Raw genomic sequence first — 24,574 nt, 5'->3', positions numbered from 1 at the left:
TCCCTTTCCCCCTCCCTTCTGCCCCTGGTAACCATTATTCTACTGTCTGTGTCCATGAATCTGCCTATTCTAGGTACCTCAGATAAATGGAATCATAAAATATTTGTCCTTTTGATCTGGACAAATCATAAAATATTTGTCCTTTTACTTAGTATGATGTTTTCAAGGTTCATCATGTTGTAGCATGTGTTAAAATTTCATTTTTAAAGGTGAATAATATTCCATTGTATGTATATACAGTGTTTTGTTTATCCATTCATCTATTGATGGACATTTGGCTGGTTTCTACCTTTTAGCTATTGTGAATAATGCTGCTGTGAACTTAACGTACAAGTATTTGTCTGAGTCCCTGCTTTCAGTTCTTTTGGGTATATATCTAGAAGTGGAGTTCCTGGATCATTTCGTAATTCTCAGTTTAAGTTATTGGTGAATCACCAAATTGTTTTCCTCAGCAGCTGCACCATTTTACATTCCCACCAGCAACATATGAGGATTCCTATTTCTCCATATCTTGCCAACACTTGTTATTTTCTTTCTTTTTTTTTTCTTTCTTAAATTATAGCTATAGCCATCCTAGTGGGTATGAAGTGGTATCTCATTGTGGTTTTGATTTGCATTTCCCTAATTACTAGTTATATTGAGCATCTTTTCATGTGCTTGTTGGCCATTTCTATATCTTCTTTGGAGAAATGTCTACCTTTGCCCATTTTTAAATTTTTATCTTTTTGTCGTTAAGCTGTACATACTGTCATTCTGAGAGAGTGTTTTTTAAAGTTTCCCGAGAAAGTATATGCTTTCTATCAGTCTTGAGTTTTGTGTGGCGCTTTCCTGGAGATTCCTGCTGATCCTGCTAGTGGCTTCCTAATTGCAGTCGAAGATATAAGAGAGAAGGTGACAAGTAGTCTCCCTCCATGTTAACACTGGTGAGGCTGACCTTCCCATCACACACATGCTTCTCTTCTGTTCTAGGCCATGGGCATCAATGACCTGCTGTCCTTTGACTTTATGGATGCCCCGCCAATGGAAACCTTGATCACAGCCATGGAGCAGCTATACACATTGGGGGCCCTGGACGACGAGGGCCTACTTACTCGCCTGGGCCGCAGGGTAGGGGACAGAACCTAACTTCTGGTGCTTTGGGGAAGGTTCCCTGGCTAACCTTCCATACTCTGTTCTGTTTAAAAGATTAAACTCTGAGGCCCTGGATAAGCTTTGAGTAGAATTCTACATGCCTGTTTTTAACCTGGATTTTCCGCTGTCACTTAAAACTCTTTCTTCTTTACAGAAAAAGAAATTCTATTCAGTTAATCTTACCTCATGATATATTATTGAGTCTAGCCTTAATTTGAAAAGATGTCTGCAAAATTCCCACCTATCCCAATGGTAGTTATATTCTTGGTCACATACATTTTATTGGGTTTATTTGGGAAATTAAAAATAAAAAAGTCTTCTGATAGAGCCAGGCATCCCACACCATAGTGCTTAGGTAAACCTCCTGTGGTCTGTTACCCACTCTGACCAGTGTTTTTACACTAGCAACCCCAGATGGGTCTTCCCCAGGGATGCAATTGTAGTTTCTTCTTCTCCCTCTAGATGGCAGAGTTCCCCCTGGAGCCAATGCTGTGCAAAATGCTGATCATGTCTGTGCATCTAGGCTGCAGTGAGGAAATGCTGACCATTGTGTCCATGCTGTCTGTGCAGAACGTCTTCTACAGGCCCAAGGTAGGGAGTTCAGGCCCACATTCAGATAGGGGTCAGGTGAAGTTGGGTGAAATCAGCCTGTTGCCACCACAGTGCTTAATGTGGACACTTGATGGGGCCGCAGAGGGCTCCCCAGCACTGCTGGATGTTCAGTTAGTAGCTGTGGGGTGGAAAATGATCCTCTCCGCACTGCTTGCAGGATAAACAAGCCCTTGCAGATCAGAAGAAGGCCAAATTCCACCAGACCGAAGGGGACCACCTCACCCTGCTGGCCGTGTACAACTCCTGGAAGAACAATAAGTTCTCCAACCCATGGTGCTATGAGAACTTTATCCAGGCTCGTTCTCTGCGCCGGGCCCAGGACATTCGCAAGCAGATGTTGGGCATAATGGACAGGTAACACCCGGTGACTTCTCATGTTCAAGTTGAACCTCCTTGAATGCCGTGTCTGTTTGTCTCTGTACGAACCTGTGAAGCTGTAGGCACCTGTCCTCTTGCTCCTCACATAACTCTTGTCCTCCAGCTTTTCCGTCTTTGTTGTACTCCTCCCCAGGTAAGGACGTGGCTGAGAATCACTTCAGAAAGTTCCTAAGAGGGAGATGATATATTATTTGTTGACAATGCTCTTTGTTTACAAGCGTCTGCAACGTTATTAGTTGGGTTGAATTACAACCTAAGCAAAGTGTCTGGCTCTTATGGCATCCATCTTGCCCGCTGTGTAGAGCTGCCCCTGGAAGGGCTGGAAGCAGGGTCCTGGTGCCAGCTCTGGGGACCCCAAGAAGGATGTGTTGGGTACCATCATTCCAGAAGATAGAACCTCTGAAAGCAGAATAGTCTCACCTTTGTCCTCTCTTGATCTATTCTCCTGCTAGACACAAGCTGGATGTGGTCTCCTGTGGTAAGTCCACAGTCCGAGTGCAGAAGGCCATCTGCAGTGGATTCTTCCGGAACGCTGCCAAGAAAGACCCACAGGAGGGTTACCGGACACTGATCGACCAGCAGGTGGTCTACATCCATCCTTCCAGTGCTCTCTTCAACAGACAGCCCGAATGGTAGGTGGGCAGAGAGAGCTTGTGGATCTGCTGGCCTTTTGTGTTTGTATCCTCACCCACCCCCAGCACTTCCTATTCTAATATTGCTCATATTTCTAGAGAAGCAGGAGCCTGAATTAGACACAATATCAGGCCCTTTTTATTTATTATTTATTTATTTATTTTTAGTTTTATTTTTTTGGCCGCACTGTGCGGCACGTGGGATCTTAGTTCCCTGACCAGGGATTGAACCCGCACCCCCTGCAGTGGAAGCGCAGAGTCTTAACCGCTGGACCACCAGGGAAGTCCTGAGGCCCTTTTTAGAGAAAATCATGGGGGTAAGAGCTAGGAAGGATCTTAGAGATTATCTAGTGAGGTGGTTAAAAAAAAAAATTTTTTTTCAAGTAGTATTTTAAAAAAAATTGGAATCTTACCCACCCTAACATAAAACCAATTAAAAACCACAGTGCCACCATGGTGGTAGAAGAGGGCTGGAGATGTAGAGCCTTGCCTGCTTGGCTTTCCCCATCCCCTTGTGGCAGCCTCTGAGGTCCTCTTCAGGGCCCTGGAGGTCTATGGATACAGCCCAGAAAACCACCCATTTCACAGAGCAGGAATCCGAGGTCCAGAGAAGGGATGTGATTGGCTCCGTGTCATTTAAATCGTTGGAACTGGCAGTTCTCTGTGGTTAGAGGTGTGCAGGCTCCTCAGTATTGGGCTGTGGCTATCATAAACAGAGACTGCAGTCTCCTCAGGGGTCAGGCAGGAGAGGTAGGAGGGTCAAATGCAAGCTCAGCTGAGGCCCACCAGGGACCAGGGTGCCGTGGAGCCAGGCCTGTATCGGAGGCTTGAGCCCTCTCTCTGTACCCCGCTCAGGGTGGTGTACCACGAGCTGGTGCTGACCACGAAGGAGTACATGCGTGAGGTCACCACCATTGACCCCCGGTGGCTCGTGGAGTTTGCTCCAGCCTTCTTCAAGGTCTCTGACCCGACCAAGCTAAGCAAGCAGAAGAAGCAGCAACGACTTGAACCCTTGTACAACCGCTATGAGGAACCCAACGCCTGGAGAATATCCCGAGCCTTCCGGCGGCGCTGAGAGGCAAGAGTCTGTTTGTCTCTTCTGCAGCAGTGGGCCAGGGCTTGGCCTCGCTCTTATTGATGAAAAGCTGATCCTGAGGATACAGCTGTCCAGTGACTGACTATCTCAACTGGGCATTTCCTAAACCTGTCTCTCATTTCTTCCCTGGTGGTAAAATAGAAACAGGGATTTACGCCTGGTTTGATCAGAGCCTCCAAGCCCCACCACCCCAAGGCACTCAGCCAGGGCTCACAGCCAACATGGGAGCACAGTGCATCATCTCCAAGACAGGGGAAACTTCCGCAGCCCTCGGATGGGAAAGGGGAGTCGTGAGCATCTGGTACCTGGACTCAGTGAGGGCCCTGATGCCCTAGCTGGTACTCTGGAGGAGGGAGCCACAGAGCTCGCTGAAAGTGTTGGCCCCGCTTCCTGCCCCTGTCCAGCCCCTGTACTTTTGCTTAACCTCCTGCAAATATTTATTTTCTTAAGGAAACAAAATTGGTTTTCTGTGGCTGTTTCTTCTAGCTGAATGGTTAGTGTTGGCCTGGGCTGAGGGTGGGGAGGGTTAGTACCTGTGGCTTCAGTGGAGAGTACCCTGAAACCAGAGCCTGGGGCCTCTTTGGGCTGGGAGGTGACACACAGCCGGACCTCCAGTCTTATCTCTCAGCACCGGCGCTGGTCCGGCTCTGCGTGGACCGCCCCGTGATTAACCGCATCCACTGCACAGGCGCTCCACTTGGGGCGCCTGAGTGGTTGCAGATGCCGCATATTGAATACAGAAGGCTCTCCCTGGCTCCCTTTCCCGCCTGCCATGCTCACAACATGCAGCGTGTCCTATTTCCTTTTGAAACATGTAAGTAGTGACACAACCTTCAGTTTATTTTGGTTTTATTTTTATCCTCCTGAGGTCTGACAAAGGGTTTTTTTGGTCAAAGCCTCCCTTCCTCCCCTCCAAACTGAAAATCAGCAGAGCACCTCTCAGAGCCTGATTTGTGCTGCCTAGGGTCTGTGCTCCTGGCCTCGTGCTTGGTGGTTTTCTCCTAGCATTTGCTGGGGAATGGCCACCTCCAAGTGCCCTCCTCACATTTCCTGAGAAGCCTCTGGGCTTGGACTTGGGAGAACATCAGGCAGATGCTGCTGGGCTAGGCTGTGGAACTTCTGGGAAGTTGGTCTTGTAGAGAAGCCCCCGGGGGATTGGGGACATCCTGTGTTATGGTCCGCACTGCTTCCTACCTCCTCACACCAGTAAGTAATGATGTAAATACTAGAACTACTATACAGTGGTACGCTGGACACTAAAAGAGACCATATGACATATCAGGATATAAAGGACTGTGGGCTGTCATTGAGCAGCAAACCAGCCACCCTGAAGACAATTCAGAAACAACCCAGCAGAATCTGCTGACTGTAGGTCCCCACCCCTTTACTGAGCTGAGTGAGCTCCTACGATTCTGAGTGTGCCTCTCAGGAAGCCCAGGCCAGCAGTTAAGGGCAGGGGATCTTTACGTGCTAACCTTTAAGGTATTATAGGGAGAGGTAGTGCAGGGACGGACCGAGGAAAGTGAAGTGGAAGCAGGGGCCGAGTACCCAGCTCGCCAGTCTTAATTCCAGCCCAGGTCTCTCCAGTTTAGGAACAAACTCTGGGCTTGGCAGCCCACCTGTCCCAGCTGGGTGACCAGCACTGACGGCATTCGCACCTCTGAAGTCATCGCCCCCAAGGAAGGAGGTTTGGGTTTTAAGCTGAAGTTGAAAAGGGGATGTTTAACAGGCCAAGGGTGAGAGACAGCAGGCTGGTCATCTTTCTGGGTTAGGTGAGCAAAAAGAAGGACCCCAGCTCTGTGGGTGTTCCTTGAACATCTCCCCGAAGAGCTGGGGTCATGTCTGTGCTGTGACAACATGGCTGGGGTCTGACCTTCTGACTGTCCACCAGGAAACAGCATGTAGGCAGTATTGCTGAGCCTGCCCAGAGGGAGAAGGGGGCTCCCAGCCAGATTGGGAAGGACTCGCCTGCTGCTCCTACACAGTGGGGCCCCTGTTTCTCTTCCTTGAACCAGTATTTCCCGAGATTGAGTGACAGCCCGGGAGAGGATGTGGGTCTCACGCAGGGAGTTGGAGTCTTCTCGGTTGTTAAGAGTATGCTGTTTACCCCACCCCTGTGGGAGCCTAGCTCAGGAGTCTCCTGCCCCTGCACATGTGCCGAGTCTTGTACTTGTCTGTGTGTCGGGGGACCATCCCCATGGGCCACATGTCAGCTCTCCTGCTGGGTCACGTGCCTTGGTCCAGGGTTCACCTTCATCCATTCTGGAGCACGATTTGGTTTTGGCTGTCTCTCCTTCAGACAGAGAATTCTCTCCAGTGGTCGTGGTTGTGATCTGGTAGCTGTCTCCACTCGGAGCAGTGCCCTCCAAGTGTAAGGATTTGAACAAGAGTTGTGAGGAGTGTCTCGTTAACGCGCATTTCAGAGGGCAGAGGTCACGTGTCTCAGCCTGTGGAGACCTTTCCAGGACACTGCTTCTCACCTAAATTCCTGTCTCTCCTCATGTGCGCCTACTGGGGACCTCAGGGTTTCCACTTGACTTTACACCTCTTCCCACCATGATACCCTGGCTTTCATGTACAATTAAATCATATATTTTTTAAAACTTGTTTCTTAAAATTTTCTGTCTCTTGCTCTAAATTATGAAAATCAGCATTGTTTTCTGTTTCTGGGGGAAAAAATAACATTGCTTTTTATTTGTGGGTAGGGTTCGAGTGGCATCCCTTTCTGCCATCTTGGCGTAAGCACTGGGCAGGGGCTGAGGGTGAAGCATTAACGGGGTTGGGCCAGCCCTGCTTCAGCGCAGCTGTGGTTCCCTGCAGTTCTGACGTACCTGGATGGAGAGCACCCGTTTTCACCTGAGCCTGGCTCCTAGGAAGCTGCTTACACAGGGGCTGGGTCTAGAACTGCCCATCCTGCCCTTCCCTTACGCACAGCCACCCCGTTGTCATATCTACTGTTACACTGCCTCTCTAGGTGTCACTTTTGCAGCCTGGCCTTTCCCCGAACCCCCAAAACTCGGCCCAGGGTTCTGGTTTCCCCCAAATTTGGGCAAGGAGAATCCATGCTGTTTCTCCTTCCCTTTTCCTGCGAAGGTCTGGCCTGTTCTTCCTCCACTAGCCAGGACCCAGGGCTCGGGGCTGCTCCAGCCTCCCTGCACCCTCCTGCCTGGGTGCCTTGCTTCTCTCCCTGCTCTCCAGATCCTCTCCACACAAACTCTGTCCTCACCTTCAGCAAAAACAGCAACCTGGAGCCACGGCGGGAGGGGACACACAGTTGGGGTACACATGGGTAGCATGGTCATGGGAGCAACTGTGATCACAGAAACCACAGGCCAAACTCTGCCTGAAGAAGCCCCAGGAGGCCCTCAAAGCTCTACTAGGCTCCCACTTCCCTCATCCTGGACAAGGAGATGGCTGCAGGTGGCCAGCGGGCACTAGGCCAGATTACAAAGTACCCTTTGTCCATTATTTCAGACAGTCCTCACACGATAATCCTGGGAGGGGGAAAGAGCAGGTATCACTGAGCCCATTTTCCAGAGGAAAAAGTCAGAGGTCAATTGTTTTTTCCTGAACCCGTAAGGGAAGTTAAGTGTCAGGCCAGGCCCCAAACTCAGGTCACGTGCCCCTAAGGCCAGAGCTCTTTCCAGCCCCAGGTCCTTCTCCCATGGCAGCAAAGAGGACAAAGGAGAACTCACAGGAGACGCAGGGGCCTTTATTAGGGTCTGGCAGATGTAGTGGAGATGGAGGCGAAATCCCAGGCCTGGGCCTAGGAAAGGGCAGAGGAGAGGCAGAGGGCCCTGGGAGCAGAGCCCAGCCATCCCTCCTCCACCTGGCAAGCCCTCCCCCATCCCAGGTTCCTCACTCCAGCTTCCCCGACTCTAGGAACAAAGAGCACCAAGAACTGCCAAGTAGGACCCTCCAGGGCCACAGCCTGGAGCAGAATGCGGGATGCAGCGTGCCGTCTCCCCAGCATGGGAGATCAGGGGAGCTCAATGTCTCCCTCTCCGCCAGGATGAAGTGGGGAAGCTCCTTCTCTGTCCCCCAGAACAGAACAAACTCTTGTTCTCTGTGATGGGGGAGAGGGAGTGGGGCTTGGCCTCTAAGCAGGACCTAGGAAGAGGCCAGAGGTGGAGTCCCCGGAGGAGTTTCCTAGACACCACCTTCACACTCGCAGTGTCTCCACTTTCCCTTCCCATCAACTCTGGGGAGCAGCTCAGAGTCTGGGCTGGAGTGACTGATGGGCAGAGGGGATCTGCTCCAAAGACATCTGTGGGTTTCAGAGTGGGAGTTTCCCTGACACCAAATTCAGCTCTATGTACACAGGGCAGCACCCCGGCAGCAGGGGAGCAGCTGCTAGGGGCTAGTAAGAGTAGCCACCCTTGGGGCCAAAGGGCTGGGCGGGGCCAGCCAGCTCTGGGAGGTAGGCGGGGCTCTCGTCCAAGTGGGACAAAGGGACTGTGTCCTCCTCACTGACGGGCCGGTCAAACTCAGCCTTGAGAGTTGGACGCTGATTGTCCGGGAAGGCCAGAGAGAAGAGGGCCTCGGGCTCGCACACAAACTTATACACGTAACGCTCGCCAGCCACCTGTGGGAAGAGAGGGCTGGGTCAGTGTTGGGGTGGGGAGAGCAGCCCTCCTACAGATGCCCGGGGCACATTTCTCCTCCAGCTGGTTCTTCTAAGAAGCTCCTGTTCTCTAATCTCAACCTCTCCACGCTTTAGGCTTTTCCATTACTATTTATATGTATCACTGTTTGGGAAGAGGGAAATCTTGGGAATTGTCCAGTTTGACTTCTCTGACTGGTTCACTGTCTGCTCCTTCAAACTTGCGAGAATGCTCTCCTGCCCCCATCACCTTCCCACCTCCACGGCCCCCCACCCCCTTGTCCTTGGACCCCTAAGCCCGACCTTCTGCATGATGCCTTTCTCGTAGTAGTATCGGAGTGAGCGGCTCAGTTTGTCGTAATTCATGGCTGGCCGGTTCTTCTGGATGCCCCAGAGCCTGGCGACCTGGGGACAGGAGACAGAGTTTGGGGATGGCGATGGCAGCTCAGCGGAGGAAATAATGGGGCGCAGGTCAGAAAGAGTACTTGAGATTCTTGGTGCAAATGCTCAGCTGGCCCTGCAGCTAAGCCCCAGCCCACAGACCCTGGTTTGGCAGGAATTCAGGTTAAATAAAGCAACGGTGCTGGTGAAGGCACATGCCACCAGTTCCCAGGTCCTCTCATCTCCAGGCCCCAAAGTCATTGGGAGGAGAGGTGGGGACATCTGAGAGGCCCACCTCCTCAGGCTCAATTAGTTTGAACTCCATCCCCCGGCCGGTCCAGGCAATGAAGTGGGCATTTGTCGGGTCATCCAGCAGGGCCACCAGAAACTGCCACAGCTGCAAGGCACCCCGGCGCTGGTAGGGCGGCCCCTCTCTGAAGGCTCCCACCCCTTCCTGCTTGATGTCTCCTGGGGAACACAGGAAACAGGCGGTGGAGGGCTTGTGCCCTCTGGTCCCCCAAGCAACCCGGCCCCCTCTCCCCAGGGGTCTCTCCAGGCCCTTTCTCATGAAATGTGATGTGACTCCTGGGGGACACAGAGGGCATGAAAGGTCACTTCTCTGACCTTCAAATTTCTCAGGGACGACGCAGACATCATCTGGGAATGGTCGCAGAGGTTTCTCATAGCCATAGCCTTGAGGAGGAAGTTGCAGGGATCACTCAGATCTGGGGGTTCACTGATACGAGACCCCAGAGAGTCCAGAGGGACTCCTGGCCAGGAGCCCCTCCCCCAAGGCACGACTCCCTCCTCCAAACTTGGAGGGCTTGGCAGGGGAGGTAGGAGGCTGCCTTACCCATGGTCCCGTCACCTGGAGAGGGCCCGGAGAAACCCTCTGCGTGAAGGTACATTGAAGCATACCCAGGGACGTCTGGGGGGGGAAGAAAGAAAAAAGGGCGATGTTATAGGTAGCTGGGGTAGGGGCGGCAGTCCTGCACACATTCAAGAACTTCTTCTGCCAGCCTGCCTTCCGGTTCTTTTCCAAGAGGCCTGCCTACCACCAAATCCTGGGGGAAGTTCCCCCCAGAGGGAGTGAGAAGCCGGAAGCCCTCAACTTGAGGGCGGGGCCAGAGGGCCTGGATGGCAACAGCTGGGGCTGGGCAAAGCTGCTCCACAAGGCCCAGGATTCCAGGGAGCAGCTGTTTCCTGTGAGTTTATGGGGAGGAGGAGGGTAGAGATGAACCTCCGGGGAAAGGGTTCAATGTCCCAGCCTAAGATTCCCTTGGAATGGGCTGACGTCCGGTCAGCAGGGCAGGTTCCAGCCCAGTGCGGGTGTGAGGGAGGGAGGGAGAGAGGGAGGAAAGGAGTGGGGGTGGGGCGGGGGGGAGAGAGAGAACACGCATGCATCTATTTGTGGAAGAGGCAGTGGGCACACGGGGCTGTGTGTTTTCAGGTCTGACAGCAGACAGTCCACTCTATTTCATTCCATTCCACGGAACTGACACCTCCCCACCCCACCTGGAGGCGGCCCCGGTGCAAAGCCAGCCCTTCAAGTGCCAGCCCCTTCCCGCCCTACCCCCACCACTCCCACCTATGAATGAGATGGTGAAACCCGACACCTCCGGGAGGAGGCGGGAGGGTGGGCTCATTCATGCCTCCATTTTGTGAATGGAATTCCTGACTCCATTCAGAGAAAGCTGAAGGGGGAGGGGCAGGAGTTCAAGGGCATGTAACACGATCTCCTCCGGTCTACAGCCTTTGAAGGTCGGCGGCAAGAGCGTCTCCCTCCTCCTTCCTCCATCTCACTGCCGGGCACGGCTCAGGCTTAGGGCCCGGGCTTGAGGAGAGGTGGGTGCACCCTTCTGGTTCTTGCTGGGGCAGCCTGGAGGATTTGGGGCTCACCCCCCTGTCCCGAAAAGACTGGGCACCAGGAATAGAGAAATTCAAAAGCTCTGGCCAGCTCTGAGCCTACCCTAATCTCTGAATTTATTTTTTATAATGCAAGTTTGCAGATAAACTCAAATTTGGAGCTGGTAGCAATGTTAACAGGAGACAAGGTTTTCTGGGCCTTTCCTGGGCGCATGGGGTTTTGAGCTGTAGCTGTTTTTGAACACAACAGCTGAGTGCATCTCACTCCTGTCAACAGCCAGGTGGAACTAGAATTTAAAGCAGTCCCTACTTCCGGTCTGGCCAGGATGGCGGGTCCTTCCAACCTGGAGGCTCAAACCACATGTGAACCCCGCCTTCCAACTGGGAACTGTGAACCTGGCTAGTTTCAAGTTCATGTTTCTCCTCATTAAAATCCCTTTGTATTTTTAAGCTTCTGTGGGGACAGGGACCAATGACACGTCCTATTCATCTTTGTGTCCTCCAACTGCACACACTCATGCTCCTGGCACAGTACTTAAATCTCAGTAGGTAATTAAACCCCCAAGCACCTGCTAAATAGAAATAGGAAGAAATGCCTTAACTTTCCTATCAAGTCACAAGCTACCTGAGGGCAAGGACCTGCACATGTCACTTATCTCTTATCTGAATATAAGTTTGCTGATTGAAACGTGACAGTTCTTTTGAATCTATGAAAAGAAGTGGTAGGTGGGTGGGTTGAATGTATGAACTGGTAAATGGATGGGAAGGTAAAAAAAACTTGTGGGGAGACATTCTAGGTTTAATGGAACTGATCACATGCCACCCCACCCAGCAATCCCACCAAAACCCCTCCATCTCCTTCCCGGGAGCGTCTCTTACCTGAGTCGTAGGAGAAGTCCATCTGCTCCTGTTTGATCACTACCCCCGCCCCTGGGTACCTGTGCCCATTGATTCCACCCTGGCCCACTGCCGGCTGGCCGGGTTGGCCGGCCTGTTCATACAGGGGGTCAAGGTATTCCCGCTTGAAGCTCTGCTGGGGGTAGGGTGGGCAGGGCTCCGACAGCTGGTGTTGGTAGGGGGCTGGGAGAGGTTCCCGGCCCCCTCCCTGAGAGGGTGTGAAGGAGTGGCAGATATCCAGGGGCTGCTGGAAGACAGAGCTGGATGTGGTTGGATGGAGAAGGAAGAAAAGAGAATATTAAACGAAGCCCTCCTGTGCCTGCTGCTCCCAGAGCTCACAGAGTGGGCTCCGGGGTGGGGGGGGAATGGGGGATGTCAATATCCCTTCCTCCCTACCTCCCCCCATGCCAGGTTTCTTAAGGGCAGCGAAGAACACTCAGGGATTGAGAAAAAACTGGTGAGACCTGGTTCTCCTTGTCACCTTACCTATGCTCCCCGAGGTACCCATGGCCAGGGTGGGGCTGGGAGGTGCCAGAAGATCTCAGGAAACTCCGTTGTTCTGCCCGGGGAAAGGGTTGCAGGGGCGACTGTCCGGGGGCACCAGGGGCGGGGGACTTGATGACGATTTGTCTAGGGGGGTCATAGGCACTGGAGGTGAGGGGGAGACAGGGGTGAGGGGGCAGAGAAGCTGGGCGAGCATCTCTGAACGCTTCACTCCCTGGGAAGTCAGGTCACAGGGATTATGGGAGAAGAGTAGAGGGTGCCGGGAAAGGAACAGCATGAGCCAGACTCAGCCCCAAATGAACTTTTTCTTCTCCTTTCTTAATCCTGAAGCTGGGTGTAATCTTTAGAACACCTCTCCCCAGCCCAGAGCAGCTGGGCTGGGTCAGACAGCAGCTTCTCCAGTGGAAACACTCTGCCTGGGTCTTAACACACATCCCTTGAACCCGCTGCTGCATTTTTCATCCTAACTACTCAGGAAATCCTGAGCTACATTACTGCATTACAGGAGCTCGGAAATCCTTTCTGTGTCTAACCTGCATCTCAACTGCTGCCATTGCTCACAGGTGCCCACCCCCACCCTCCATCCAACCCTTCCCCAGGGCGGGGCTGGGGCTCACCTGGAATAAAGGCACTGCTCGCCATGATGGTAGGAGAGGGATGGCTTCCTGCTGCAGGGCAGGGCCCGCTCTGTGCGGGGACTCTGGGGTTCCTTCTTGATCCTGGTCGTGGGGCTGTGGAAAGCTACTGTGGGGGTCGGGAGAGGCAGAGCAAGGCCAGAGAGTGTCACAGGAGAGGCAGGAAGAGCTTCGGACACCTTCTGCTCTTTAAGGATCAGCTGGGTGCCAGTACAGCCTCATCCCCCTTCTCTGGATCTCCGTTGTCAGACACTTCTAAGAACAGTTTGGCTATTTACATTATGTGTAGCTTTATACCTCAGGCTAATGTCCCATAGGAACCAAAGAAACTGTCTGAAGTTCAACATTTAACGCAATTCCCCCACCCCCCCAAACACCTTTCTAGGGGTGAGCACCTCCAACGAAAGGCCTCTGGTTTTCCTGACTGCCCTGTAAAATTCCAAGGGAGAAAAATGTTTTCCTCTTTGGGGCTATGAAGAATCTTTCTTTTTCTGGTTAAGGTTGGATATTAGCCCACTTGCCTGTCAGCTGACTAGCATCGTACACATGCTCCTAATTATCTGAGAAGAACGTTGGCCTTTCCTGTGGCCCCTGCTGGGTTCGCCAACTCCAGCCACCAGGCTGAGCAGCAGAGTTGGTCCCGAGGCAGTGAGTGTGAGAGAGTCAAAACCTGCAATCGACGGTTCTGTTGTCGATCATTTGTGCCCTGTTTTCATCTCATTGAAGATAGTTGAGAGCAAAGTATCCGACATTAAAGCAGGGTTTCTCAACAGTAGCACTAGTGACATTTGGGCCAGATAATTCCTTGTCATGGGGGCTATCCTGAGCATTGTAGGATGTTAGCGGCATCCCTGGCCTCTACCCACTAGATGCCAATAGCACCACACCCTCAGCTGTGACAACCCCAAATGTCAACTAACATTGCCACGTGTCTCCTGGGGGACAAAATCGCCCCCAGTTGCATGAAAGTAACTTAGAATGGTAGAACTGGACCCTGCTGCACGGGTCCAAGCCCCTCGTTTCAGAAATAAGGAAATGGAGGATCACAGAGATGAAATGTCTGCTCTAAGGTCACACAGCTAGGATGGGCAAGCCCCGATTTGAAGCAAGGTCTTCATCTCCCAGTTATTGCTTGGTCTTTGAGTCCAAACCCAAGAATGGGGAGCCCTGGCCTTCACCCTCTTCTAGACGACAGAACAAGTTGATCTTTTGTGATTCTCTATCCCTATGACTCATTTCCTGCCCTCCCCTACTCCCCATTCCCTCTACCCAGGGCCCTCTACTCACAGTTTTCTGAATGGAAATCAGGAACAAACTGCTCATCACTGTCCGGTACCTGAGCTGCAGAGAGAGGCCAGAGGTGAGTCTGGGGTGGGGGCCCCGGATGGCAGCCCCTGGCCGACACCATTATTGCAGCCCTGCAGATTAGCACCAGCCCGAAGCAGGGAAACAGCTTTCCTAGGACTGAAGGCAACTCCACCCCAGGTCCTAGCGACCTCCATCTCTGGGTTCCATTAACACCCCGGAGGGAAGGCTTCAAGTTCTCAGAACCCGTCTGAGCAGATTCCAGAGTTTTGTCCTAGACGCTTCGTCTTTTTTTCCCTCCACTTTTATGAGTGAAGACAGCCCTGTGCCTCAGTTTACAAAGCTCCCTCAGAGCTCCCAGCAGAGCCACATCTGGGGCGCGCGGGCACTGTAAGGAGTAAGATTCTGTGGACTTCGAATCACATGGGAAGATTCTGAATCTGGGCTGGACCCAGGAATCTGCCTTTTATAGAACCTCCCGGGTGAAAGGTAGAAATCTAGAGCCTGGTAAAGGAGATGGAAGGGAAGAAAGAGAATGGTTCAGGAGAGGTGGTAAGAGGATGACAATGGGAGAGGAGGCTGGGGACACTGGCAGGTCAGGTGCCTGACCGCTCTGATGGGCACCTAGGAGAGAGAGAAGGGTTCCCAAGCTTGGAGCTCTGAGGAGCACTCCCAGGGTGCCAGCGTGGGTAGAGTTGAGTTTGGGGATTAGGCAGGGAAACTAAAATAGAACAACAGCTCATCCATGGCCTCCAGACTGGATATCCGGGCTTTGATTTCTAGTTCTTATCCTGGGCTCACTAACTCCTTCAGGTGGGTTACAGCTCAGCACCTCTCCTGACCCCAGAGTCTTTGCCCACTTTTTGCCCCTCTCTCAGGAATAAATAGATCACAGCAGGAAGGGGAAGGGTAGACACCGAGAGGGACTTCCTATCAATCTGGGAAGAGACTGGCTTGAAGATGAAGCAATGGAACCCATGGAGAGGGGTCTTTTGTTCCCTGGAGACTGCTCTCAGATTGGACAATAGGAAAACTCATGGATAAAATGACCGGAGAGTTGAGAATGGCTGGTAAGGGTGTGGGATACGAGGAGATGGCTGGAGATCACGGCCACTCGTCCTAGTCTATACAGGACACACCCCAGTCTCTATGGCTTCCCTCCTGGGCCAAGGCTCCATCATTTCTTCCTTGGATTTCAGCCACGACATGTTATCAGAACTCCCAACATCTATTCTCCCCAAAACTGCCAGAGGGATCTTTTGACAACAGAAATCCAATCACTTTTCTCCCTTGCTTAAAGCATGAACCCCAAACTCTTGCCCTTGGCCTCTGTGGCGCCCAAGTTTCTGGCTCTTGCTTACCTCTCTCACCTGCCTCTCCTTGCCTGTTACTCTCCAGAGCTCTGGTCTCCTTTTGGGTCCTCAAACTTGACCAGCTTGAACCCTCTTCCCCACATCTTTGCTTGTTTTTTTCTGGCCTTTGAAGTGTTAGCTCACCTTGCTATCTCAGAGGCTTTCTCTGACCACCCAAACCAAAGTGGTCCCTCCTGGCTCTCGATCGCATCCCTGTTTTATTTTTTCCCTAGCACATATGACTACCTGAACGTATTAATTTACGCACATGTAACTTATGTGTAATTTATTGTCCATCTCCTCTACCAGAAAGTTAACCTTGCTGAGGGCAGGGGCTTTGTCTGTCTTATTTGTCTGACTCCCCAGCACCCCTCAAACAAGGTCTCGTTCAGAAGAGACACTCAATGCATTATTTGTCAACTATATGAATAAACTACAATGACGCCTTGTCCTCAGGCCGGTGAGAGCCAGCAACATGGGCCTGGGAGCAAGAACTGAAGAGATCCTAACCAATCAGCCCTTCCCTCCCCTTTAGGGCTCCCCCTCTCCACCACCAGGTAACATTAGAGGCAGGTCCCCTGAAAAGCACATCTCACAAGGGATGCTTTAGGCTGTGATCAATTGCTTGGCAAGTGGATTCTTCATCAACTTACTTTAAATATCAGAGGTGTCAAGTGCTTTAAAATACACATTTATGCGGGGTGGGGGGGAGGGATAAATTGAGAGCATGGGATTAACAGATGTACACTACCGTATATAAAATAAACAAGGATTTACGGTATAGCACAGGGAACTATATTCAATATCTTGTAATAAACTATAATGGAAAGGAATAAAAAAAAGAATATAGGTATACACATATATACATGTAAAACCAAATCACTTTGCTGCACACCTGAAACTAACACAATATTGTAAATCAACGATACTTCAATAAAAAAATAAATTAAATAAAATAAAATATACGTTTGTAGGTAGGTGACTTCCTGACAGAGGGAACCCAATGGCTGAGGGGTTTAAGAATCAGGAACCACTAGCAGCTAAAGAATTTATGAAAGAAAAGTAAGCATAGAACCATCCTAAAGTGATCAGATAGATCACCAGGGCATGAAATCCCGTGGCAAAAACAAATCAACCAAAAAACCACACAGCACATCTTTTCAGGAGCGCGACTAGGGCACAAAGGCAACCATTCCCAAACTGGGCCCAGTCAAGAATCCCGGGGCATTGTTAACAACGGATTCCCAGTCCCCTCCTCTGGACAGTCACATTCCACAGGCCCGGGGTGGGGGCTAGGCATCGGTATTTTAACGCATGCCCCTGGTAGCTCTTAAGAAGAGGCAGGTTTGGAAAACTGGATAAAGGGAAGGGTGCAAAACCTGCTCAGCTGCCCAGGGGTGCAAGGCCCAAGCCCATCCCTGCTGTGCCCTCTGGCCCGCCCACAGGCAAGACCCCCAGAGTGGCAGGAGGGGGGTGATAAGAGCAAGATGGACAATACTTCCCTCCCTGCCCATCCCTGCTGTGCCCTCTGGCCCGCCCACAGGCAAGACCCCCAGAGTGGCAGGAGGGGGGTGATAAGAGCAAGATGGACAATACTTCCCTCCCTGCCCATCCCTGCTGTGCCCTCTGGCCCGCCCACAGGCAAGACCCCCAGAGTGGCAGGAGGGGGGTGATAAGAGCAAGATGGACAATATTTCCCTCCCTGCCACCTGGGCAAGGAGGGTTCCAAGGGTGGAGGAGGTGCAGAACACGGGGGAGGCTGACGCACATAGGTCTGCTTCTGGGGCTACATTAACTGCCGGTTTCCACGGAGGTAACGGGCTGGGGGCCTCTCCTGCTGGCGTCACAGACCAGGTCACGTGACGCTAGAGAGCCCTGGGGTCATCTTGTCTTTCCTCTTGCCTCAGGCCTGAAGGTTGGACCAGAACCCCCAGTCCCCCCAGCAGTCCCAGAGGAGCCCCCCCCGCCCCAGCACACTGACCACACCTCAAAAGAGGAGGCACTATCTTCATCCCAGGGCCATGAGAAGTCAGCCCAGGCAAGAAGGGGCTGTGGTGGGAACCCCAGTCCCTGCCCGGCCCCTCTCCGGAACACCGGCTTCTCCCAAAGGGGCAGGACGGGGCTTCAGTCGCACAGAGACTGTCAAGGATGGGAATAGGAACAGTAACGTGAAGCCTCTCATTCCTGGACAGCAGGAGAATTTCTAATACCGTGTTTGGTCTTGAGTGTCAGCCGCTCTGTATTTGTTGAGCTGGCTGAGCTCTGGCTGCCAAGCCAGTGTGCCAGGGTCTGCCCCCAACTCCATCCTGGCACTAAGGTGGAGTTCACCTGCCTGGGGACATGGCAGATGATTAAGGAGGGGACGGGAAATGTGCCAACCCAGAAAGAGAGAATTTTAGGGAACATCCCTCCAGTGGGGGGCGGGGGTCAGTAGAAGAGAAGGGGCTTAGGGGCCTCCCAAGCTGGGCTCCAGGAGAGCTGGGAGGTGAAAACCACCAAGTAGCTAAGCCCACCCCAGGCAAACCACCCACCTATATGATACATGCCCCATCACCTTCTCCCCCTCCTAGGGTACAATTACAGGGTGAAGGGGTCTCTTAAGGAGCCCCAGGGGGAAGGGGGGCCATTCCCCGGAGCTTCTGCTCCATTGTGTCACCACTGGCCTCATCTCTCACCCTTACCCCGCCCCCACCCTGGCAGTGTGCTGGAAGGAACCAGTTCTCTATCTATGGAGGGGACATTTGTCCCCAAGAGCCTTCTGGAAGGGGAGGAGACAGAAAGATCTAGAAGGAGGCATTGTAGCTAGGAAAGACTGGGAGAGGGGATTAACCCCATATCGGCCCACAGAGAGACTGCAGCACCAGTGTGCACACACGCAGGTTCACACACCCTGATGCCTCTTACTTCACGCCAGCACACGGATGAAACACATCCTCTCTGCATACCCTTCCCACACAGGTTCTCTTTTTGGACTTAAAAATACGATGAGGGAAAACCAAGGGGCAAGGGAGCTGAAGACCTTGGAGGAAGATTTGGGAGCAATGATTCTTATGGCAAGGGGAGCACAGACCCACCCCTCTGAGAATCTCATAAAAGCTATAGATCATTCTCTTCCTAGAAAAATTCACATTCCTTTGTGTAGGGTGTACCCCCAACAATTTTATACACATATCAGAGGGCGCAAGGACCCCTGCCACCTATCCACAGAGCTTTTGGGAATCCACCGACCCTGTTATGGACCCCCGCCTCATACAAAGGACCTACATGACCCAGAGTCAATGTTCCTTACCGCCAAAGAGACCAACGTCATTGTCTCTGAGAGTTCCTGTGGGCTCCCGACAAGCCCGGAAAGGAACCCTCGTCCAGAAGCGGCACATCTTTAACCACAGCCAGACACAGCCTGGGCTCAGCCTGTCTGAGCCTGGGTTTCCCTGCAGTAGCCCGATCATTTCTCCAGCAACTGAGCAGATCCCAGGCACCCCGAAAACAGACACACCTTCTTAGTCTCACTTCACCCCCACCCTCTCCATCTAGAAAACCTCCAACCCAAAGATGTCTGAGCTGCCTCGACAGAGCCCCCCTCCCCCTCCCCCTCAATGTTGCACGGACACCAGACGCCGCACCCAGAACGCCTCCGCTAGAATCCAGCCTGGTGTCCCCCGAAATCTTCACAGCCTCACCCACACTTCAAGGACCCACTGCGTCTCTCCACACTGGGGCTTTAGGGGGAAATCAAGCTGAGGGAGGATGGGCTCTGGCCTCCAGTCCCTCGCGCCCCACCACTGGCAAGTTTCCAAAGGAGCTAGTCCCTCCCTGCCACCCCAAAACTCCCTCTGGGCTGCAGGGGTCACTGACCTGGTGGGAAGAGGCAGGAGAGGAGGCTGGGGCGCTGCTGGGATGGTGCAGGGGGACAGGGCCCCGGCAGCTGCATCTGTCTCCGCAGAGAGAGCAAGAAGGAGCGATCGGCCTCAGCATCCCCCCCTCACGCCTGGCCATCCATCGCCAGCTGGGAACCTGAGCTGCTCCCTCGGAAGGAAGGACAGGGAACCAAGGAGACCCCAGCGGCCCCCCCCACCTCCGTCTTGCGATCCCCACCCCCACCTCCCCACCCACTGGATTTAAATGTACAGGGACTTCCAGGGCAGCAGCAGGAAGCACACACACTGGCTGTCACACTGACACATGCAGATAGACACAAGTACCATTTCTAGACCCCCACCGCCAAGGGGTGGGGCTTCCAAGGTTGAGAGCAGATGAGAACGTTTTCCTCCCCTTCCCATTCCAAACCCAGCTGCTTCCAAAATGCCACCCTCTGAGCCTACCCCTAGATCACAGCCCCGGGAGCTGCCCACCTGGGGAGCCTGGGGACCCTCAGCTGACAGACGAGGAGCCTGGCAAGCCAGACAGAAATCAGGCTTTGGGAAAGGAAGTCTTTGAGAGACGGTGGAAACCGACACCACTGCGTCCTTCAGCTCCAGCCCAGCTCCGAAACCTCGAGCAGAAGATGGGAGGACTGGGCATAGCTCTGCATGTAACTCACAGCTGGGCACACAGGGCTTGCAGAATCGGGGAAGACAAGACGTGCACAATCTCCCCCAGAACCCCCAGATCCCTCCAGCACCCACGAGGCCATTCAGCCTCGAATTCCACAAAATGTCTTGAGCGCTTGCTCTATGCTAAACAGTCAGTCTGTTAGCGTACATATTTTGGGGACACCACAGTCGTCAAGACAGATCTAGTCTCACCTAGTCAGGGGTCTTTCTCTTCTACCCCAAGGTTTTAAAGATGGCTCTAGAGGAGCTGGGTTTGAGTTTAAAAAAATCGTCAAAGATACCCAGGTGGAGGGAAGGGGAGATCCCAAAGAAGAGAAAAGCCCTCAAGAAGGGGTTCCTAGTGCTGTAGTTTCTTGGTTTTCAGTGTTACACTGAAGGGACCCTCAGATGGGGGTGTTAACCCTTCCCTCTCAGAGACTGTCTAAACACCATAAGCCTCCTACCTGCAGCCCCACCGGCGACACCCTCAGGCCCCACCCAAACACACCAAGGAATCCAACCAGGAGACCCCCCCCCCACACACCTCGCTACCCAGAGGAGGCCTCGCTATTGACCCCACCCCTCCAGCTCAGAGCGCACCCCACCCCCGCCCCCAGCAAACTGGAGGGGCAATTTGCCTGGGGAGGGAGGTAGTCAAGAGGGAAGGAGGCGGGAGGATCAGTTGCCATTAGAATTACAATCAAGGCTGTTTGAGGAAGAAGCCCTGGGCTGCTTTGCCAAAGTGAGGCAAAAAAGAATTATTTAAACTTTTGCAGTTCTTTTGGCTCAAACAGTAAATTGTTTGGCGCTGCGGGCTGGGAAGAAGAGAAACCAAGGGTGTAACAATGAATGTTTTGGCAATTCCAGAAAGGAAGTAACAAATGAATCTCTACTTCTCCTCCTCCAGTTTCTTAAACTCCCGACTCCCGCAACACCCCAACCTACACCTCGGCCTGGCGGCTGGTGCCAAACAAACTTTGCAAATGAAAATTTCAACCAGGAAAACGGGCCTGGGGCCAAGTTCCATTCAAATAGGCAAATACCCCACACAATGGTCTGATTCATCCGCAGGCCTAGTTACACAAGCCTGGCTCAGGGCAGAGAAAATAAATATCAATATAAGTAACCACGCTGGGAGCTGGAAAGAGTGGAGAGGCAGGGGACGTGGGGAAGGGGCCTTGCAGAGGCCCTTGAGGGTGAGGAGAGAGGAAGTGGGCTAGGCTGGAATAGTAGGGGTAGAGAGCATCCCCCACCCCAATAACAGTAAAGGTCACAAAACCACTCACCTTCAGCAAGCCACGTCTCCTGGAAGTGACTTAGATCCTGGAATAGATCTGAGGGGTGAATAATGGAATTGGAGAAGGTGAGCTGGAGGTGCTCGTGAGAGAGCGGGAGCCCTAGCGAGCCGGATGACCTCCCCCTTGGGGGTACTGGCGGATAATGACCAGAGTCCCTTGGAGGGCGAGTCCTTTTGGGAAAAGGGCGGGGGCTCCAGGGTCAGCCCTCGGGGTGTGTGAGGTGGGGAGGGTAGCGGTTTGTCGCTCTGTCTCTTTACCTTCGGAGTCGGGGGGCGGCAGGGAGCCCGGGTCCATGAGCTTCCCCTGCGGGACCATCAGCGCTTCGCGCAAGCTCCCATTTCCGGGAGATTTCTGCGGAGAAGGGGAAGAATGCCCCCGAGTCACCCTGAGGCCTCCTGGTCTGGGGGGCGGGGCTGGGGTCCCGGGGTGACTCCGGGGCGGGCAGCCCTGGACCCCGTTGGGGCCGCTGGGTGGGTAGGGGCGGGGTGCAGGGAGGGGGCGGGCGTGGAGGCCGGCGCGGCGCTCACGCTGCAGAAGGTGTAGGGCACTTGCTGGTCCAAGTATTCGCCTTTCATCCTCCGCTCCATCCGGCCGCTCCCTCCGGCCACACGGCCCGGGCCCCGCGCGGGGGCAGAGACCTGGGGGCGGGGGAGCTGCGTTTGCACACCGTCTGGGGGAAGGCAGCGAGGTGGGGGTGGGGAAGGGCGACCGGGAGGGGCAGTCGCGAGGCCCTGGGTCCGACGGCAAAACTTCTCCGACTCACTTAGGCGATGGGGAGGTTTCCGCCTGCCGAGCCTAGCGTCGGCACCACTCCCCTCCCGCCAAAGGAGGTCCCACCTGCTCCTGGGAGCCGGGCTCGCCGTTTCGGCTGCTTTCTGCAGCCCTGCTTTGCCCAGGCTCAGTTACATAAGACGTGTGTGTGTGTGTGTGTGTGTGTGTGTGTGTGTGTGTGTGTGTGTGTGTGTGTGTGTGTGTGTGTGTGTGTGTGTGTGTGTGTGTGTGTGTGTGTGTGTGTGTGTGTGTGTGTGTGTGTGTGTGTTCGCTCTCTCGCGCGTGTGCGCTGGCGCGCGGAGGAGCGGGCGAGGAGCGCACCATTCGCACACCCACAACTCTGGCGCCCCCTCCAACCCTGAATCCCAGCGTCTCCCACCCCTTGCCCTGGAATCTGCGGAGGCGGCTGTGAGAGTGTGGTGCGTGTTGGAGGCGAGGCTGGGAATCGCAGACATTCTCCCTCCCTCTCCCTCCCGCAGCCTCACCTGAGGCCCGGGCGTCTGTGCTGGAGCAGCGGGGGGTCCCGAGCATACCCCGGGACCCCACTGAGGGCCGTGGGGCTAGGCCGGAGCGAGGCGGCCCCGGCCCCGGGTCCCCCGCGCACCGGCTTGTTTTCCGGGCGCCGCCGACAGTTGTGAGCCCGGGGGAGCCGCTGATTGGTGCATTTCCTTCGCCTCGGCCTCGGCTCTCTCTCCCCCCACCCCGTTCCCTTTGTTTCATTGACTTTTGTGAATGAAACCCCAGGGCCCGGCTCGCCCGCCAATCCCGAGACTCGCCCGGCCGAGCCGGAGGGGCGGAGTTTCCCAGCCGCGGGGGCCAATCAGAACGCAGGGGCTGGCTCCCGGCTTCATTCACCGCTTGGGCTCTCATTCATAAAAAAATAAACTCCTCGCGGCCGGAGTTCATTCATAAATAGCTGAGAGAAAACGGGGGCAGTCGAGGACCCTACGTCTCCTCTGCGGGACTCGTCTGTGGCCCTGAGGCTCGGCTAGCACCTCCGGCTGGCGTCTGCACACATCTCTGTGCATCTGCGTGTACGTGGGAGTGTGAATATATCTATGTGTGCGCCCTGGGGGGAAGCGAGCGGACTTCCATGCCCAGAGGAACAATAATAAAGAGCATTTATGAAGCGCTCTGCTTCCACGTGCTCATTTCACTCCCATAAGCTGGCGAAGGGGTTCTATTTTTTCCATTTTACAGAGACTGAAAATGAAAACTCAGAGAGGGGCAGTGGCTTTGCGGAGGTCACTCCGTCAGCGCCGCTGGGGTTTGCAGCCCGCAATCCCCTATGTTCTCCTGTACAGTCCTTTGAGGCCACAATTAAATGAATTAAAGCTATGTGACAACAACTGATACACAGTAGGCCCTCAATAAATGTAAACTGGCACGGAATCCAGACTTTTTCTCAAGGGTCTGCTCTCTACAGAGCTGTTCTGTGACCCACTTTCTATTGATTGCAGCAGAAACTAGAGGCCCGGCATGGATCTCTGAAAATGCAGTTCTCTCTCCGCCATCTTTCTTCTTATCCTGAGAGCAAACACAAGGTATGAGGGAGCAAAAGCCCCAAGGGATCTGATGATCTGGGGGCAGGACTGCTGTCAGTTCTAGCCAAAAGCTACTCATAGTCTGTCACCTCATTCATTTACCAATTCATTCAATAAATATTTATTGTGCCAGACACAGTGCTGGGTGCCAGGTAGGCAGCTGTGACCAAGATAGACACTTGGTGTGCTGTGCTGCTTAGGCAGGAGCCATGGAGGCACGCAGGACATGACATCCCCCAGGTCTTTTTTTTTTTTTTTTTCCTGAGATAATCTGGGTCTACAGTCTATGCCCTCCTTGGAGGAGAGCCTGATTTTGTTTCCTGCCTGTTTGTGATAAACACAAGAGAGTGACCAAACCTCAGGCCTGTTTTCAAATTCATCTAATCTAACACCCCCACTTTACAGATGAGGCTGTGGAGCTTCAGAGAAGGAAATGATACATGCAAGCTCTTTCAGTTGTCACGATCAGAGCTAGAACACCAAACCTCTAGCACCTGTTTAGGGCTCCTTTCAGGAGATCATCCTGGACAAATGAAAATAAACTTCCCTCTCTTCTCTGCCGAAATATTTAAGACTCATGCTTATTGCCTCTCTTCTCCAGGAAGCCTTCCAGAGATCCTGAATCAGTTCCGTAAAGACCCTACAACATTCTTGCCTATATCTCTGTTGTCAAGTCTTTTTCTGCCTCGTGGTCATCCGATTGTATGGAGAGCTTTCCAGGGCCTGGAAAAGATCTCATTTGCCTCTTTAAGTCTTCCCCAGCTTACTTCAAGCTTATGAGGGTCCCAGGAAATAGTTGTTTAGTGAGTACGTACAATAAAGACCAAACTAATCGAGCTTAGCAAGGAACCCTCCCCAAGCAAGGAGAGACAAGCCCAAGCAAATCTCAGCTTTAAGCTGGATGGGACCAGTTTAGGGAGGAGCTTGTGTCTCTGAGCCAAGAGAAGTGGGGGAGGAGGAAAGGCAGCTTCCAGGAAGGCAGCTCTGATGTAGTTTCCATGACAATGAAGAAGATTCTGGTGGGTCCTGGAGAGGGC

General features: G+C 53.3%; 2 protein-coding genes and 1 long non-coding RNA gene across 11 annotated transcripts in view; 1 reads left to right on the top strand and 2 right to left on the bottom strand.

Annotated features, from left to right (window-relative positions):
* DHX8 (DEAH-box helicase 8) overlaps positions 1-6,452 on the top strand; it is a 29,302-nt gene extending 22,850 nt beyond the window's left edge. The window contains exons 19-23 of the mRNA XM_012539160.3: positions 970-1,107; positions 1,594-1,722; positions 1,901-2,097; positions 2,574-2,753; positions 3,609-6,452. Of these exons, the coding sequence (XP_012394614.1) occupies positions 970-1,107; positions 1,594-1,722; positions 1,901-2,097; positions 2,574-2,753; positions 3,609-3,828 (864 nt within the window). The 3' untranslated portion in view covers positions 3,829-6,452. The remainder of the gene's footprint in view (positions 1-969; positions 1,108-1,593; positions 1,723-1,900; positions 2,098-2,573; positions 2,754-3,608) is intronic.
* The window catches only part of LOC125962024 (uncharacterized), a 216,687-nt gene that overhangs the window by 70,957 nt on the left and 121,156 nt on the right, over positions 1-24,574 (bottom strand). The gene's annotated exons all lie outside the window — the stretch shown is intronic.
* ETV4 (ETS variant transcription factor 4) lies at positions 7,541-22,683 on the bottom strand. 9 transcript variants are annotated; one of them, XM_004286019.3, is made up of 13 exons: positions 22,479-22,683; positions 21,750-21,860; positions 21,480-21,573; positions 21,211-21,258; positions 14,023-14,076; positions 12,718-12,844; positions 12,083-12,244; positions 11,579-11,856; positions 9,687-9,761; positions 9,458-9,526; positions 9,129-9,301; positions 8,756-8,857; positions 7,541-8,434 (listed from the first exon to the last, which is right to left on the bottom strand). In XM_004286019.3, exons 2-13 carry the CDS (start codon positions 21,807-21,809, stop codon positions 8,210-8,212), a joined length of 1,467 nt encoding a protein of 488 aa, XP_004286067.1. In that variant the 5' UTR covers positions 21,810-21,860; positions 22,479-22,683; the 3' UTR covers positions 7,541-8,209. The 9 variants fall into 9 exon arrangements, with proteins under 9 accessions (XP_004286067.1, XP_033272899.1, XP_033272902.1 ...); XM_033417008.2 differs by having other exon boundaries at positions 12,083-12,226; XM_033417011.2 differs by having other exon boundaries at positions 12,083-12,155; positions 12,718-12,831.

Source organism: Orcinus orca, chromosome 19 (assembly GCF_937001465.1).
Source record: "Orcinus orca chromosome 19, mOrcOrc1.1, whole genome shotgun sequence".
Taxonomy (NCBI): Eukaryota; Metazoa; Chordata; class Mammalia; order Artiodactyla; family Delphinidae; genus Orcinus; species Orcinus orca.
The sequence above is the reverse complement of the archived record's forward strand: the minus strand, read 5'-3'. Positions and strand labels throughout refer to the sequence as shown.